The 15,861-nt window shown below is 44.2% G+C and overlaps 1 protein-coding gene across 1 annotated transcript in view; it reads left to right on the top strand.

The window, feature by feature from the left end:
• Positions 1-1,534, top strand: part of YWHAZ (tyrosine 3-monooxygenase/tryptophan 5-monooxygenase activation protein zeta) — a 28,330-nt gene extending 26,796 nt beyond the window's left edge. Inside the window, exon 6 of the mRNA XM_075495058.1 lies at positions 474-1,534. Coding sequence (XP_075351173.1) covers positions 474-533 — 60 coding nt within the window. The 3' untranslated portion in view covers positions 534-1,534. The remainder of the gene's footprint in view (positions 1-473) is intronic.
• Positions 1,535-15,861: the final 14,327 nt, after the last annotated feature.

Genomic DNA, 15,861 nt, shown 5'->3' with positions numbered 1-15,861 from the left:
TCAGATGCCTGTTTTGAAGAAAAGGTAGTATTCACTCTAAAGTTGGATGTGGAGAGAGACCTTTACTGAAGCTCTTCCTTCAGAAAGATGCATAAGGCTCACTTGAGAAGGTACAAATCCACAGGAAACCAAGTATTCTTAGTTCCTGATTCTCATGTATCTGTTCTGTAGGTCTGATTCTTGCCTGCTTGTAATCGTATTTTAGTGAGCCTTGTGGATATGAGACTTCGGTTTTGACTGTTCATGAACTTCCTCATTAAATGCAGTATAGGGTCACCTAGGACTAGATTTCCACTTTGTAATAGCTAAGAAATATATTAATGTTAATGTGTGCTTTTTTTTTTTCATGGTGGTTAGTAGGACCTCTTACAAAATTATTGTTTAAGAAGTAGGCTTTCTTTCTAATAATTCCTTATTATTAGTCATAAATGTTAATATCTTACATATTTTACTTTGCTTTCCTTCCCGAACAGTTGTGGACATCGGATACCCAAGGAGATGAAGCCGAAGCAGGAGAAGGAGGGGAGAATTAACCAGCCTTCCAACTTCTGTCTGTGTCATTCTGAAATTTACACAGTAGACCATTTGTCATCCATGCTGTCCCACAAATAGTTTTTGTTTACGATTTCACAGGTTTATGTTACTCCTATTTGGATTTCTATATTTCCCATGTGGTTTTGTTTAATATTAGGGGAATAGAGCCAGTTAACATTTGGGGAATTTATCTGTTTTCATCTGAGGTGGCCAATATAGGGTTGTGAAATTTTTATACAAGTTTTACATGTTTGGCATAGTACTTTTGGTACATTGTGGCTTCCCACAAGGCCAGTGTTAAAACAGCTTTCTATGTCAAGCAAAGACGACTGCTTGCATATTGGTCTGTCACGATGGAAAAAAGGGATAATCAGTTGCAGCCACAGGTGTAGTTAGCATGAGTATTCAAGCTGGAGCACACATGGCTGTGAATAAACTGATGTCCCATAGATATTGCATGTCAAGTCAACATGTGAAATCTGTGGAATATACCAATCAAGTGTACATCTTTGATTGCAGCTGAAGTGTTCCTTAAGACAGTTTGATAACCCAGTCAACTTTCTCTAGAGAAGGACAGAGAAACGGTTCACATTCCATTATTTGTAAAGTTACCTGCTGTTGCTTTCATTATTTTTGCTACACATTTTATTTGTATTTAAATGGTTTAAGCAACCTAAGAAAAAATGTACAAGTAAAGATGCAGTAAAAAATGAATTGCTTGATATTCATAATGACACTGTATATCGAGCACAGCAGTAAAAAAAAAAAACCCATGTATTTAACTTTTTTAGGTTTTTTGCTTTTGTGATTTTTTTTTTTGATACTTGCCTAACATGCATGTGCTGTAAAAATAGTTAACAGGGAAATAACTTGAGATGATGGCTAGCTTTGTTTAATGTCTTATGAAATTTTCATGAACAATCCAAGCATAACTGTTCAGAACATGTGTATTAAGTTGATGTAAGTGGAATAAAAGTTTTATGAATGGACTTTTCAACTACCTTTGGTGTAGATTTCATGTGATCTGTCTTCCCACACCTTTTAGAGTAATGGCAGTATTATACATAAATTCAGTACGGAAGCATTCTTATTATGGAAAATCTTAATACACATTTAGGCATTTAGTTAATTTCAGGGAAGTCAAGACTAAATACCTCATATCTGATTTTAAGATTGCTCTAATTAATTAATTTACAACTTTTAGAATCCTACAGGTTTGTGACTGTCTGGATGGTACTCTGGAGATGCCTTAACAAACATATGGTCCCCAGACTTATGGCAAAAGGCATACAAAGTTCTTTAAGAGCTGACCTTTGGAATAGGTCTAGTTATATGGAAACCCACAGCTTGCTGCTGTTAGCTCTTTAATGGAGAACCGAGCAGGAGCCTCCGTAGAGTTCAGAGGGTTCAGACACTACAGCTCAGTTTGTGGAAAGGCTCCCCAGAGTAATGATGCTCTTCCTTTCCTCGTCCCCAGCGAGGTCTGCACTGATGGCATTCACAGAATAACGGTGGCATTTGTAGATACTTGGTTTGAAACTGGGAATTACAGGGAAATTGAGACTAATTTTTGAACAGTGTCACATCTCTGTCAAGAACTGAGACTCTTGGAAAGTATTCAAATATTCTTGTTGTATTTATGTAGTCAACATAAAGGAAGCTTGAGTGGCCTTTTTCTTGATTGAGCTGCACCTGTAAGCACAGTGTAAGTATTTTCCAGTTTTAGATACCTATTATTTGGGTGAAAAGTTATCTTGGTGTCACCAGGTTAATCTGATACCTGGAAGAATAAGATGAACCAAGTCACTGAACATGAACTCCATTGCCTTACCCTTTTGCACATGCAGTGGACTTAAGCAAGTTACAGGTCTGACTTTTTAGAAGTTCAGTATAAGCATTTCTTGTATTTTAAAAAAAAAAAGTTAAAATACGTATGATCATTGCATTCAGAATGTGATGCTCCTCCATTTTGAGAAGCAGCTGAGACCTTCGTCCTGGAATTTAAGGATCGAGGTTGGTAGAAAAGAGATTGGTAGGATAATCTTAAACCTTAAAGTAGTTAGGGACACTAGTCCCCATTCCTAGAATTGAAAGTTATTATTATCTGTTATAATAGGTAATAAAAATTAGAATCTGATTAAGAACAGGAAGAAGGAAAGAATATGGAGGGCGAAGGTTAATGAGGCTTTCTAAGGGAGAACTTTAGTATATCCTTCAATTACCACTGAAAAAAGTAACAATGACTTCTTTAATACATGAAAGCACTTGTCAAAAGGAAAAAGCAGTAATCAAATGCATTTACAAAACAAAGGGCTACATTCCATGCAAGTTGGCAGACCATGACTAAAAAATTCCTTTGGGGATATTGGATCCACTTGTAGAAAGGAGAGACCATAGCTCAGTCTATAGCAGATGTGAGTTCTGTCTCAGAAAGGCTTTAATGAAGATGTTGCCTGCTTTCCTTACTGAAAGGATTTGACTTTCAACTTGCAGGGTAAACTGCTTTACTCTAAACGTTTAAATTTAAGCTATATGAAATAATGTGACATGAAAATGCCTTTTATTTTTTAACCTTTATCCAACTGTTTAAGAAAATTAAGTTAATAGGGTTCTGTAAAGTTACTCCATGTACCTGGAGAAATCAAGGTATTACTGAAAATTAAAAAGCACATAATCAAATAAGGACCAGTGGAATATAGCAGAAGACATATTTTACTCTTGTGCCTTCAGACACAAAATATGAAGGTATCTTTACATAGGAGGTCATTGGATTTTTTTGTTGTTGTGGTGGTTTTTTTTTTTTAAGAAAGCCTTATCTTATTTCAGTACCTAAGGTGATATTTTAAATAACACAGGAGGTTCACACCTGAGTCTTCATTTCCTCCACTAGAGTGATCTACAGTATTTGATCATGAAAAAAATTTCCTATATTGAACAATCAGCGTCCTCTTATTACAAGCATATTTTCATGTATTTTTAGTCTTTGTTCTGACATTGAAGACCCTCCTAAAATGTGGCAGTGTTGCTTCACACCCAGTGCATATCCCGTTCTGCAGTGTAGTCTCCTGCTTTGTTGAGCAGAAAAGGCTCATAGGGGCCTTGAATTCTTTGAGCCTGTCGTGCAGTAGTAGCACTGCACGCATTTGCGATACGGAATGCTATTTCTATGGGAACTGCATACAAACTGCGGACTAGACAGCGCAGCTTGAAGGGGCAAAACAATGAGCGAGGTTGGGCGTGTTGAAACTGAACCGCCTGTTGCACGGAGGGCAGCCGAGCGTCTCCCTGCAGCCTCGTGCTCCCGAAGGGGAAGACTTCCAGAACAGCGTGGGATGCAGACGCTTTAAAGATGCAAGTTCAAGACGCTGCAGAAGCAGTCCCTGACAGTCCAGTTAGTGCCCATCTTTTACCCACCTTGCCTTTTGCTTCGGGTCCTTTTGGAAGGCAGGTAGCTAAACTAGCTACACCTTCTGTTGGTAAGCCCTCTGTGCAGCTGGCAGCGTGTGACTGGGTATGCTTCCTTATTTCCAGTAATTCACATCTCAGCAAGATCCTGGCAGGCTGATATTTCCAGATTCTGAACGGAGGAGGGAAGGAAGGACAGCCCTATGGATAAGAAATTGCATTGGAAGTCAAGATTTAGCCTCTATTCCCAACTCTCTCTTGGGATTTTTTTTTTTTATGGTAAGTAGCTTTATTTTCTTCCGAAGTGCACTTAAAAGTTGTTGGAAGATAGGGAATCCCAGCCTTTCTGAAAATGGTTACTCAAAGTGCCCTTTCAAAGAGGGGAAATGGCTTGCTACTGATGCGGTGGTAAGGTGCCTCAAAACTCATGTAAGGAACCTGTGGAAAGGGAGAGCTATTCTAAACAATTGCTGTAGCCTTTGAGCTGTATTCAAAGGCTTTGCATCAATCTTGTGGATATAACTGAAAATAACTTTTTGCCTACCTCACCCTTATTACCTGTCAGCTGTAGTAGTAGGAGCTGCTAGTTGTGATGAGTAAGACCCAAGCATGCTTTTCCACTCCTGAAGTTACGAATTATACAGTAAAGTTTGCTTGATTCGTTTATTCTTCTGTTTTAATGTAACAAAATAATTTGCCTTAAGGATTATTCTCCTTTTTTTTCTATTCTCTTATAGCCTGGTCTGAAATAACAAAAAAAAAAATTTAATTTTAAACCTGCCAGTGCTGATTGCCATAACAACTACCTGCTTTTTAAAAAATTCAGAAACATTCGTGACAAGAGACAACTCCAATATGAATCCAGAAAATGAAGCTCAATTCTCTATTTTTTACTTTGTGCCTCGCTGTCCCCAAGCTCTGCTTTTGACAGATGAGTGACAGGAAAGTGCTCCAAAGAATTCCTGTCCCACATAATTCGGTTCCAGCTGAAAGCAGAAAAGCTGAGGCTGCTCTCCTGGTCTGGTCTCAGGGTGAGAGATCCACCCCGGGTTGGTGTGATTTTACTGGAGTCAGCACTCTGCATGATCATTCGTTGTTTGAGTTGTGGGTCAAGTTATCTTCTACCCTCTCCTCAGCAAGGCTGACATGGAGCTTCAGCAGATGTAAAGCACAGCAGTCTTTCAATGGGTGCTTGAAGCAGAACGAACTATTTTAAAGGTGTCGCTTTGCTTTGGAGATGAGAGGGGACATCAGGGGTGTTAGGCATCCCGTTAGCACTGGCTGGTGTGGGAGGACTCTTGGATCATGGGGTGAGGCTGTAGCTATGCGTCCCTTACCCCCACCATTTAGATGAGGGATGCATCCGCTGGTTTTCCAGTGGGCTAACAGTTATTAGCAGTGAAATACTTACGGGGTAGAGCCAAGTCAATCATGCTACGTACCAAATCGGGTTTTTAGAACTAGAGAGAAAATGGCAATTTCAGATTCTGTTCCTAGGCAAAATACAGCAACAATTATGGCTTGGAAGTAGGAGTTTCTAAGGGCTTCAGAGGTTCACTGTGCAAGCCGTGCAGTTTTGCTTGGCCTCTCAGGAACCCACATTTTTGGAACATCCAAGGTTCCTGCAGTGAGCAGGGCAGTTTTAGACATGTTTGGAGAACTTTCTGGTAGAGTTGTTCTGCAGAAAATTATCTTTTTTTAAGGAAACTTTTTCTAACGCAGCTGCTTAGATGGATGCTTAGCTCCACTGGCAAAACCTCCAGACATTACCAGTTTGTAGTGGCTGAAAGTAGCCTTGAAGGAAGCTGAAACATACGGGGCCCCTGAACTCAACTACTAGATGCAGATCTGGAATGCTCTAATTCATTGCAGACCCATTACTTTATGTGACTCCTGACTGGGAGGAAGCAGGCAAAAAGAAAAGGTTTCAAGGATAGAACTTCATATATGTCATGCCCTGGATTACATGTCTGAGGCTTGTCTTTAAAAGGGCGTGGAAAATAGTTGAAGAAAATAAGTATTTTTAACCGTAGGCTACCTTTCTCTTGCTCTTTTTTCTTTCTTAGGGTGGATATTTTTTATGTTTTCTTTCTTACTAGAGATGTGCTTCCCTGAAGCAACTTAGCAAATTATTTCTTTTGACCAGCCATTTCTTGCCTGACAAGAAACATTGGTTCTGCTGGGAGGAATTTCTCCCTTACTGCCTCTGCTTGCTCCATGTTCGTTCTTCTCCTTGCTTGTAATCCTGGTCCCTTGTATAAGCTGTGCTGTAGCGCTTTAAAGCTGGAGCATTTCGTCCGGAATCTACGTATTTGTGGTGAGTAAAGTGCTATCTGCATATTGGAAGCGTTCATTTACAATGCCACTATTGCTGTAGATCAGAGTGCCATTTGCGTAAAATCTAAATATCATACACGTGAGCTGCCGTCACAGCAGACCATCCCAGGCAGGCTGGCAAGCGTGCGTGGACCCCAGGTGACTTTTAGGGCAGACATAACAGCTTGTCAACACGTGTGAATTTGCAAAGCCAAGTCCCAAGCTGCTGAATTTTTTAAGATCCTTGAAGAGGAAAGAATTATTTAAATATAAATCCTTATCATGGTAAAATATCCTTATGCATAGATGAACGTCAGATTTAATTCCATCGGTTTGTTTCTTTACATCTAAATTTGATCATTTTATTTCTTTATATTTCAAAAGTAACACTTAGCAATGTTCTGCTCTGGATTGACTCTTTCTGCTGGATGTATAGCCACACACGGAGTGGAGAGAAAGTCTGATCCCCAACCTTGTGCTGCAAAGCCTAGTGCTTGTCCATTGCACGGGGTGTTTTTTAAGAGGCTCATTATAGTTTAACCTTCTGGGACGGGGTTGTTAAGCTGTTTTGCTGTTAATGCTAAGCCATTTAGCATCAGCATATCTAATTCCAACTCCTACTGCCAAAAGGAACTGGAGAACCCTTCTAGGTCAGTGAGGTTGTCTCTGGATTGCCAGCAAGTGGCATTTCATGAATGAGAATTTTTCTGACCAAGTATAAGGATGTACCGTTGCCTCTGTTCATTGCCTACTGTGTCCTGGGATGACCAGAGGTGACGGGCTGTAGGCTTTGTAGAGAAAACACTAAACTTCTTCAAAACATCTGTATGCATGTTTTGGGACCTGACAGCGTTTCTGTACTCAGTTTCACAATTCTGTTCAAAGTAGAGAAGGGTTAACTCCTTCATGCTTATAGCTGAGATTTCACCCAAGCTAGATGATGTAAGGCATTTCAGTGTGAATCCAGACCATTCACCTCCTACGTTCTCATCCTGCCACGTGTCCATGAGCAATGGGCATGAAGGGGCGACAGGCTCTTATACCAGAGGGAAAAATTACTCAGTTACTGAAGCAAAGTGCTTACCTGCTCATAGCAGGAAAACAGAAGTGTAAGTCTATCACCTAAAGCAGCGAACATCAGCAATGAGTGACTTCCTCCAAGACGAAGCAGGTTGTTGGTCAGTCTGCAATTCTAGCATACTTGAACTTTAGTCCTGACCCGCCAAGGCATAAGGATGGGTTTTACTTCCTGCTGCCTGTCAGTAGTTAAAGAAGTCTAACTTCTGCATAGCAAATTTTGTGTACTATCCATCTTTTCCCAGTCTATTTTGTTGGGCTTGAAATTCATTGTGTGCTAAACCCCCAACAAAACATAAGGTTGCACAGCTGGGGCTACAGAAATAGCTTACTTTTAAACGTTAAGGAAGATAAGTCTGTGGCATTATGTATTCTGGCAGATAAATAATTATTTTACAAAGAATGCAGACAGATACTTTGGTGAGGTGAGCAAAGAAAATGCTAATAACAAGACTGCAACAAAAGGAAGTAAGACGACGTGCTGAGAGAGAGATAGGGAAGTGAGGCAGCAAGAATCTAACCTCAAAGCACATCGGAGATTACACGACCCAACTTCCGAGCCAGCCCCCTCTGAGCATTTCAGTGAGGACAATTAGAGTAGCACGTTCAGTGGGACCCTGCCATTTTGTAGGACTGAGAGGTGTTTCACAACCTATTCACACGTGGACTTGATAAATGAGAATTTTTAGACAGAATGTGACCTAGAAAAATGGTCTGGACTTCTGCAAAATGGGATTAGGTTCATTAAATGTGACCTTCAGAGAGAAGCAGAGTTAGACTTGTATCTTTTTTGCTTTTTTCCCTGCCTTTTTCTAAATTAAGTATTCATATGTTAAGCATATAGTCAGGCCTATGTTACTTACAAAACTGTGAAGAGATTTTGATTAAAATTTGGTTTGGGTTGTACTGCTATCCCCAGTAGAAATTCAGGTCACAATTAAGGTCATAGGGGAACCTGTAAAATGACATCATCATCAGAGTGAAGATACCAAATGCTGCACAGATAAGGGTTTTAAAGGAAGTGTCTAATTGATTTTGATTTTTCTTAACTGAAAAACCTGCCAGTGCCTGCTGAGCACTGGGGCATGTCATCACAGATTCAACAGATTCCTCGTCCATTACTGCAGGAGCTTAAAATGATTATCCTGAGGGGCTGCTCAGCAAAGGGAGTTTTTGCTTCAGTGACTGTTACAGTGATATAATATGCACCAGAAATAATTCTTCCCTGCTCTTGAATCTGCCGTATATACAAGGCCCAAGGTTTTGAATACGCTTGCAAAGTAAAATCGAAATCAGGCTTGACATTCCTCATTGCAGCGCGTACAAGCCAAGGACAATCTCCAGCCATCCTGTGGGAGCTACCTGCCTGCCACCCACCCCACTGCATCCCGGCGGCTGCAGGGCAGAGGCAATTCTCCTGCTGTCAAGAGCGACTGCCAGGGTAGACAAACTGCCTAAGGAAGCCCTGGGGCTTCCCAGGGGTGTTAAGCAGCTTGGGAGAGAGCTGTGGAATTAGGCAAGCAGCAAGAGAAAGGACTGATGGATTTGCAAGGAGGAGAAGGAAATGGCTCTGATGGTTGGGACGCAGTGGAGAGTCTTTCTGTGGTGGGATAAACATGGTAATAACGGGGAGGAAAATCTCCAAAGAAGTCCCTTGTTAAATATTTTGGTAGTACCTCATGTTCCAAACCCATGGAAATGTAAAGGATGGATCCAAGGTGCCTTCCAGTCCAAATGGCCTTCATTAGGGATACCACCTGAAAGTCAAGTGAAAGGCTAAAATTGATACCTAGATGAACATTGGGTGGTGGCAGAAAATGTACATGTGGAGGGGGAGGGTGGCTTTCAGTGATCACAGTCATGAAGCTTGTGATGAGTTTGCAGCCTCGCCAGATTGTGCCTCACACCTCTAAAGAGCCACGGTGAGTTATGAGTCACCTTCTCCTTTATCCTGCTAATACCTTGGCATTGATAACAAAGGGAAGTGAAAAAGAAGTTGCTGTGCTGGTTTTAGCCAAGAAGTTTTCTTAGGAAGAAACGTTACTCCGACTAAAAAAATCTGGATTTTCTGTCTCTGAATTTCAAGATTTTTCTTTTTTTCCTTTTCCCTATCAAATGGATGAAACAACGTAGCCAATTACTGAATTGTCTGTTCACTTTCTTCTGGTAATACTGCATATATGGTTTTTTGTTGCAAAATGAAAAGGAATCTTTTTCCCTGGAGAAGTTCAAGAGCTCGGTGTCTCTGTCCTATGCTGCACCTGACTTCCAAGCTGCACTGCTTTCCTGTCTCTACGAGCATCTCGACTGGGCAATATGCGCGTTCAGCAACAGCTGCTGAACGGAGCAGTGCTCCGAGGGCTGCATCCCCACCTGCGATTCGCTTCTCTGAAACACCGAGCAAACTAATTTCAGAGACAAAGCCATGCAGATCTCCTCCCTGCAGGCTGATACAATGGACGCCTGAGTCATTTTTGCAGATTAGTCAGTTAACGCATTATGGTCATTAAAGCCTTGGAACATGAAGATCCCGTCCGAGGCTGACGGTATGACTGACAAGTCACCCAGTGAAATGGAGAGCCAGTTCTGAGCTGTCGGGAGAGCATATGTTTATGGCCATCGTCATCATCACTGATGCAATATTCCAAATGGTTTCCCGGAAATTCAGTTCGTTTGAACCGGGGAAGATGATGTGACCAACCTCCTTCACCTGCCTGTCAGCTCCTCCTCACTTGAGAAGGCAGTGCGAGTGATAAACCTCCAAGGAGCTGGAGGGGTTCACTGCAGGCATCCAGTGCAGGCTGGTGACGACAAAGTTCATCCATCAAAGGCCAACCAAACAGGCCAGCTCCTTCTCGGCTGCAATCACACCATCTGTCAATGGTGCTCTCTAGGTTTTGTGGTATGATAATAGGAAACTACATTTTCTTGGGCGGATAACGAGGAAGCCTAAACTCTCCTCTGTCCCTAAAAGCTGTCCCTAAAGGTCACAGCTGAGACATTGGCAGAGAAATTCAAGGTGGCTGCCTGCCTTGCTCCTGCTCCTATTCCCTGGCTAAAGAATGGACTTCAGTCTGCAGGGCTGCCAGGTTTGACTTAAATTCATATAAGAGATCTTTTAATTGAAATGTTTGATTGAAACATTTATTATTCAAACAAGAAACTTCAAGATGTAATTTAAACCTTATAGAAAATCACAGATACGTTTGTAGAAATGTAAGCTGAATTTGGAGCAGACTTCATGTCACGTACTGAGCAAAAGCTACATCACATTCTCCCTAACAAGGTTCCTGGGACAAATTAAAGAATCAATTAAGTATCTTTCACAAGGAAATAAGATGTCCAAGAGGGATGAGCCAGATGACCTTTTCTTGATTCAAGAAATGTCTTTTACACTCTGATACATTTTTCTTTTAGCCCTACGGAATGGACTGTAATATTATTTTTGTGATATTAGATCCTCTTTAATTATGTCTTTTGTTTCATGTGGCATGTGCTAAGGTTTCCAGTTGTCATAGACTTAAACTCCTTATGCTAAGACCATATGCAGCTGAAGATAAAACTCAATTAAAAAAAAAAAAAAAACAGATCAAGAAGCTATCAGATACTCTAATGCAATTTCAGTGGCGTATTACAGCAAGAAGTAAAATCTACCTTTCAAAAAATGAGAATGTTGCTTATGTTGTTGATGGAAAAACAAGTATTTTTGTAGTTACTTAAGAGCTATTGCTGAAAGTATCCGACACCCACCTTTAGCTGCATCTCTGACGGAGAGCCTGAGGATGCTGTGTAGAAGCCTGGCTATTCTGTAGCTGAGGAAGGAGCACCGAGAGAAGGGTTTGTTGCTTCTCAGAACTGCCAGAAGATGCAGAATTATCTGAGAGAAGAGGGGAATCTCTTAGGAGAAGTTTGTGCTGTTGATAATGGTAGCAAATGCTGTGCTGGGCTCTACAGAGGCATAGGGAACATATGCCCTGGGGGGGCTTACGCTCTCAGCTGTTGTTCAGTGCATCTGCAGAATTCCTCCAGAGGCTGGATGTGATGCTGGAGTTCACGTCTCTGTTCGTGACTGCCTGGCAGCTCCATCTGCTGTGCAACCTCTGTGGAGATTTGTCCAAAGACCTAAGTACTAAAGCCCTGGCACCTGCAATTAAGTGCTGTTGGCAAGCCACACTGAAACTCCATCATAATGAACTCGAGCTCTCTCACTAGAGCGGCAACACGTGTGTTTTCTGTCCAGAGGTACCTGTAATCTTTCTTTTTGCCTAGCTTGTAGGACAGCATCATTATCTGTCTCCTGACAGCAAGCATCTGGTGTGCCAGGTCACGCAGTAGGAGAAGGATGTCGGGCTCCCCAAATTCAACACCACATCCAGCCTCATGGAGCATTTTTGAGCATGAAGACCCCTGGACAGTATTCTTCAGCATCAAGCCGTAAAAGAGGCCAAGGTGCCAAACTGTAAGGCATCTAACCCGTGGACTTGGTACTGTAGATGGAGGAGACAGAGTGGGGGGTGTCCCCTCCACCTGCCTCCAGGAGCAGGCTTCAATGTGCAGGGTGGCAGTAATCCCCGTGGACCCCTCTGAAGCCCACAGAAAAGAAAGGGACCCTTTACACAGGTGACTGACCCTCTCTGTAACAGACACAGCGTAAACTGCGCTGTGATTCTGTGATTCCTGGAGGTGCCCCTCTCTCCTTTGACAGGCAAGCGAGCCCCACTTTTTGATGCCTGAAGTCAGAGGAGCTGCCCCTCCGTGTCCTGACTCGTGCCTGCTCTCTGCCTCGTGTGTGCAGCCTCGTCCGCTGCCCTTTCCTCCCGTGTCAATGCCAGGCTGCATATGTTTAAAAATCCGTGTCCCCGGGAGCAGGCAGCCCTGGCAGCACTCCTGGGCTGGTGTGCACGGGCAGCTCCCAGAAAGGGCACCCCCGGCACGGCTGGAGATGGCGATGTGAGGAGCAGGGAGATTCCTAACCCTGTTGTCTTTATAAGGGGTTCCCTCGCTGGCAAGCAGCAGCTCCTGCAAAACCCTTCGGGTTTCTCTCGCTTACGTGGCCGGGGCAGGAGGGCAGCGGAGCAGGTCAGCCGCCCCTTGGCAGGGCTGGTGCCTCTCGGTGGGTGCCTGCGGTGACCCCTGTGCCTGCAGGCACCCCAGGGCCTCAAGAAGCTATTTCTTGCCAAAATCATAATCTCTGAATAAGCAGAGGAGCTGTGCAGATAATAAACCCTTGATGTTTCAACCTGTCATACGCACAAAGCAGAACGCTAAAGCAAAATGACATGCAAAGCTGCCAAAAATAAGTATTCAAGCAGAAAAAGCATTCAGGAAAGCTGCAAATGGGACCTGGGCATGTTTTTCTTATCATTAATTCAAAGCTGTCTGCAGCATGTTGATGCTATCTGCACGGAGTGGTGCACGTCAGGACACTGACCTCGTCTTCACTGCAAAGCGAAGGAAAGGAGCCGCAGTCCCCGCAGGCAGCCGCCCCTTGGGGCGAGTCTCCCTCCGGTTTCGGAGGCTAGCCCTTGCTGCTGCGCTGCGCCCATACCCGATGGGGAATTAGCTGTTTCTGAAATCAGTAGGGGTCTTGCTGTTGCCTTCCAGAGAAACTGGATTGGAAGCTCAAGGCAGAAAGCATGTGTCGCAATTAAAAAGCAAAAGCATCACGGCAAAACTAGTTTACACTGGAGGGGAAGATCTACAGTTCTGCTGTGTTTCTTTCCCAGGAGTTATCCTCTGCTAGGTTATCCTATGCTTCTCTTCATGTGGTTTCACAATGAGAAAACTGATGCAGCTGAAAACTAAGCTTTATTTTCTACGGGATGGGGTCCCTCATCGCAAGGGCACCAAGACGCCAGTGTCAACGCAGAGGGTGCGGGACCGCCCTTTCTGATCACAGCGCGTTCGGAAACCGCAGCCTGCGCGTAGAGCTTGCGCTGCAGACTTGCAAGAGCCACATGCAGTACTCGGCTTTTCCATCCCGTGGAGCAAAGGTGTGGGTTTTGTGAGCATCTATGGCCTGAACCGGGCTGATTCATCCATGAGCCACTCCTGCGTGACGCAGAGGTCATGCAGTGCTGAATCCTGCCCTGCACGCTCTCTACTCCTGTGTAAGGTATAAATAGTTATTGAGCCTAAAAATGTTTACAATTTTTTCTATACCTGAAAAGAAACTAGGTTAGGCAGTGAAAAAAGCACATTGCTTCATCTTTTTTCCCCCTAAGGAGAGAGGAAGGTGAACTTTCTGTTTATAGACAATATATGTGAAGGGTTTTCCTCAGCAAGTTTCTCTCATCCTCGTGTTGTGTTGTTACTTGACAGTAAACAACGTGCTGATGAGATCTCTTAACAATTGCTGCAAGATTATGGTTTTAGTAGCATGCTGCTGTAACCATGATGAGCTGGAGATAGCAGCCAAGCAAGGTTTGTAGGGAGATACCAGTACGTTGTATCAGGCCAAGTTTAGATCATAAATGTTGGGCACAGCATTTCTCAGTGCGTTTTCACTTCACAATCTTTCCATCACACACGCTCAGGATCCAGAGTGAATAAACTGAATTTTACAGTTTCTAGCATTTGCTGTCTCCTACCAGCTCAGTTAGAGGAGAGGGGATGGGAAAGGGACAGGGGGGAGTTAATTCAGTTTCCATTGCCCCGTGATGTTTTTTCTTAAAACGCTTCACCCACCACAACCCCGCTGCGGAGCTGGACTCCGGTGCCTCTTCCAGAAACAACATGGGATTGTTCCCGCTTGCCCTCATCGCTCCTCAAAGCTCGTGGCATTGCCAGCGGCTGCCTGCAAGTGTGGGTATCGCTGCTTGTCAAGACGAACCATGGTAACTGGAGAGAAGAAAGGAGTCTCTGGGGGTTCTTAATATTCCAAAATTCCTGAAGTACATGTGCAGTAAGATAAAAAAAGCCTAATTCACTTTGCATTCGAATAAGCCCTTTGGCGAAGAACTCTGATTTCCCAAATCAAGAAGACTGGCGACAACTGCTGAACCAATGTAAGTACAGCAAAATTTAGCAGCCCCACTCATCTGAGATCAAAAGACACTCTGAGAAATTGCTGTTGAAAACACGGTGCTGGAGGGAAAGGTACAATCTAGACATTGTTTTTCATTCTTTATAAGCATGATCATATAGCAGTTTCAACAGTTGATGTCCTGATTGCAGCTGCTCGGAAGATGCCATGCTAAGCTGCTGCGGCTTTGGGCAAGAACTGCTTTAAGTAGCGCTGTCGCAACCGGTACCTGCGGGAGGCACGAGGAGGGGGGCCACGTCTCCTGCCCAGCCGTTTGCATGGCAGAGGCGAAGGCGAGTGGCCCAGCTCTCCTCTCACCAGCCGTCAGCGACCAGACCCGCTCCGAGGCACCGGTGGGGAGGACGCTCTGCGTGCCAAGGCCGTGGCGGAGGCCCGGGGAGGCTGCCGGGACGTGCCGGTGCTGCAGGGCGCTCCTTCACCGGCGAGAGCAGCGGTTGTCTTCCTATGCTGAAGTTTACCAAACTGGACGCACTCATACTGGAAATTAAATCCACAGTGCCTTTTGGGTGTTAGCGATAACTTACACCGCTGAAAAAGAGATCATGAGATCATCTGAAGTTGTCCTTTGTGCGGGCTTAAAACTACACCGTTTGGGATGTGATGAATACTGCTCACAAAGGCTCAAGCGACCACCTAGGAGTTAAATATGATTAAGATAATTTCTTCCTTTTGTAATTCTAAGAAAGGTTTCAGGTTCATCAAGCGAGCAGCTTCTGTTCCTTTTATCCTGAAATGGGTACACCTACTAGAGCTCACTGCATGTCACTTTGACAAAATACATTTTCTGAGCCTTATCTACATGAAAAAAATCCAGATTATTATAAACATTTCTGTTCACATCAAAAGCATTTTTATTTTGCAAGCATTTCTTTGTTATTTCCTACTTAGGCTTCGCTGATAAATCACAGCTGCTGAGAGGGGAGCTGGCACCGCTGCTCAGCCTTCCCACCTACTGCTGCTGAACAGGCGGGGTTTCCATTCCTGCACGGGGACGTCGGGTCTGCTGCCGGTGGCCCGTGGACACACACGCGCCCAAAATAACCCCTGGACCATGCCAGCTTGGAGCTTCAGCCCCAGGAGAGTTGGGAAGTGCTGCGGGCTCTGGTGTCCCGGCATTGCTCTGCCCGGGTTTGCCCACGTGTGCGTGGCAAACCGTCCCCCTTGCCCCGCCACGGGCGCCGATGACCGGAGGTGAGAGACAGCCACCGACGTCTTGGCAGGGAGCCAGGAGGAAAGCAAGCAAGAGCCGGCAGCGCCCAGCTCCTCCTGAAAGACGAGCTGGCCATGCGACCCACGGCCTCCTGCCTCTGCTGGGCATGGACCATCCCCGCACCCAGGCAGAAGCTGCAGGAGAGGTGCTGCTAGCACTGGCAGGCGACGCTGGTGTGAACGGGCTCTGGTTGAGCAGACATCTTGGTGCTGAGCGCTGTGCTGCTGGGACAAAGCCCAGCCTGAAGCCTGTAGAAACAGGGGAGAGCAGAAGC

The sequence above is a fragment of the Mycteria americana genome, chromosome 2 (assembly GCF_035582795.1).
Source record: "Mycteria americana isolate JAX WOST 10 ecotype Jacksonville Zoo and Gardens chromosome 2, USCA_MyAme_1.0, whole genome shotgun sequence".
Taxonomy (NCBI): domain Eukaryota; kingdom Metazoa; phylum Chordata; class Aves; order Ciconiiformes; family Ciconiidae; genus Mycteria; species Mycteria americana.
This window is presented reverse-complemented; position numbering and strand designations above follow the sequence as displayed.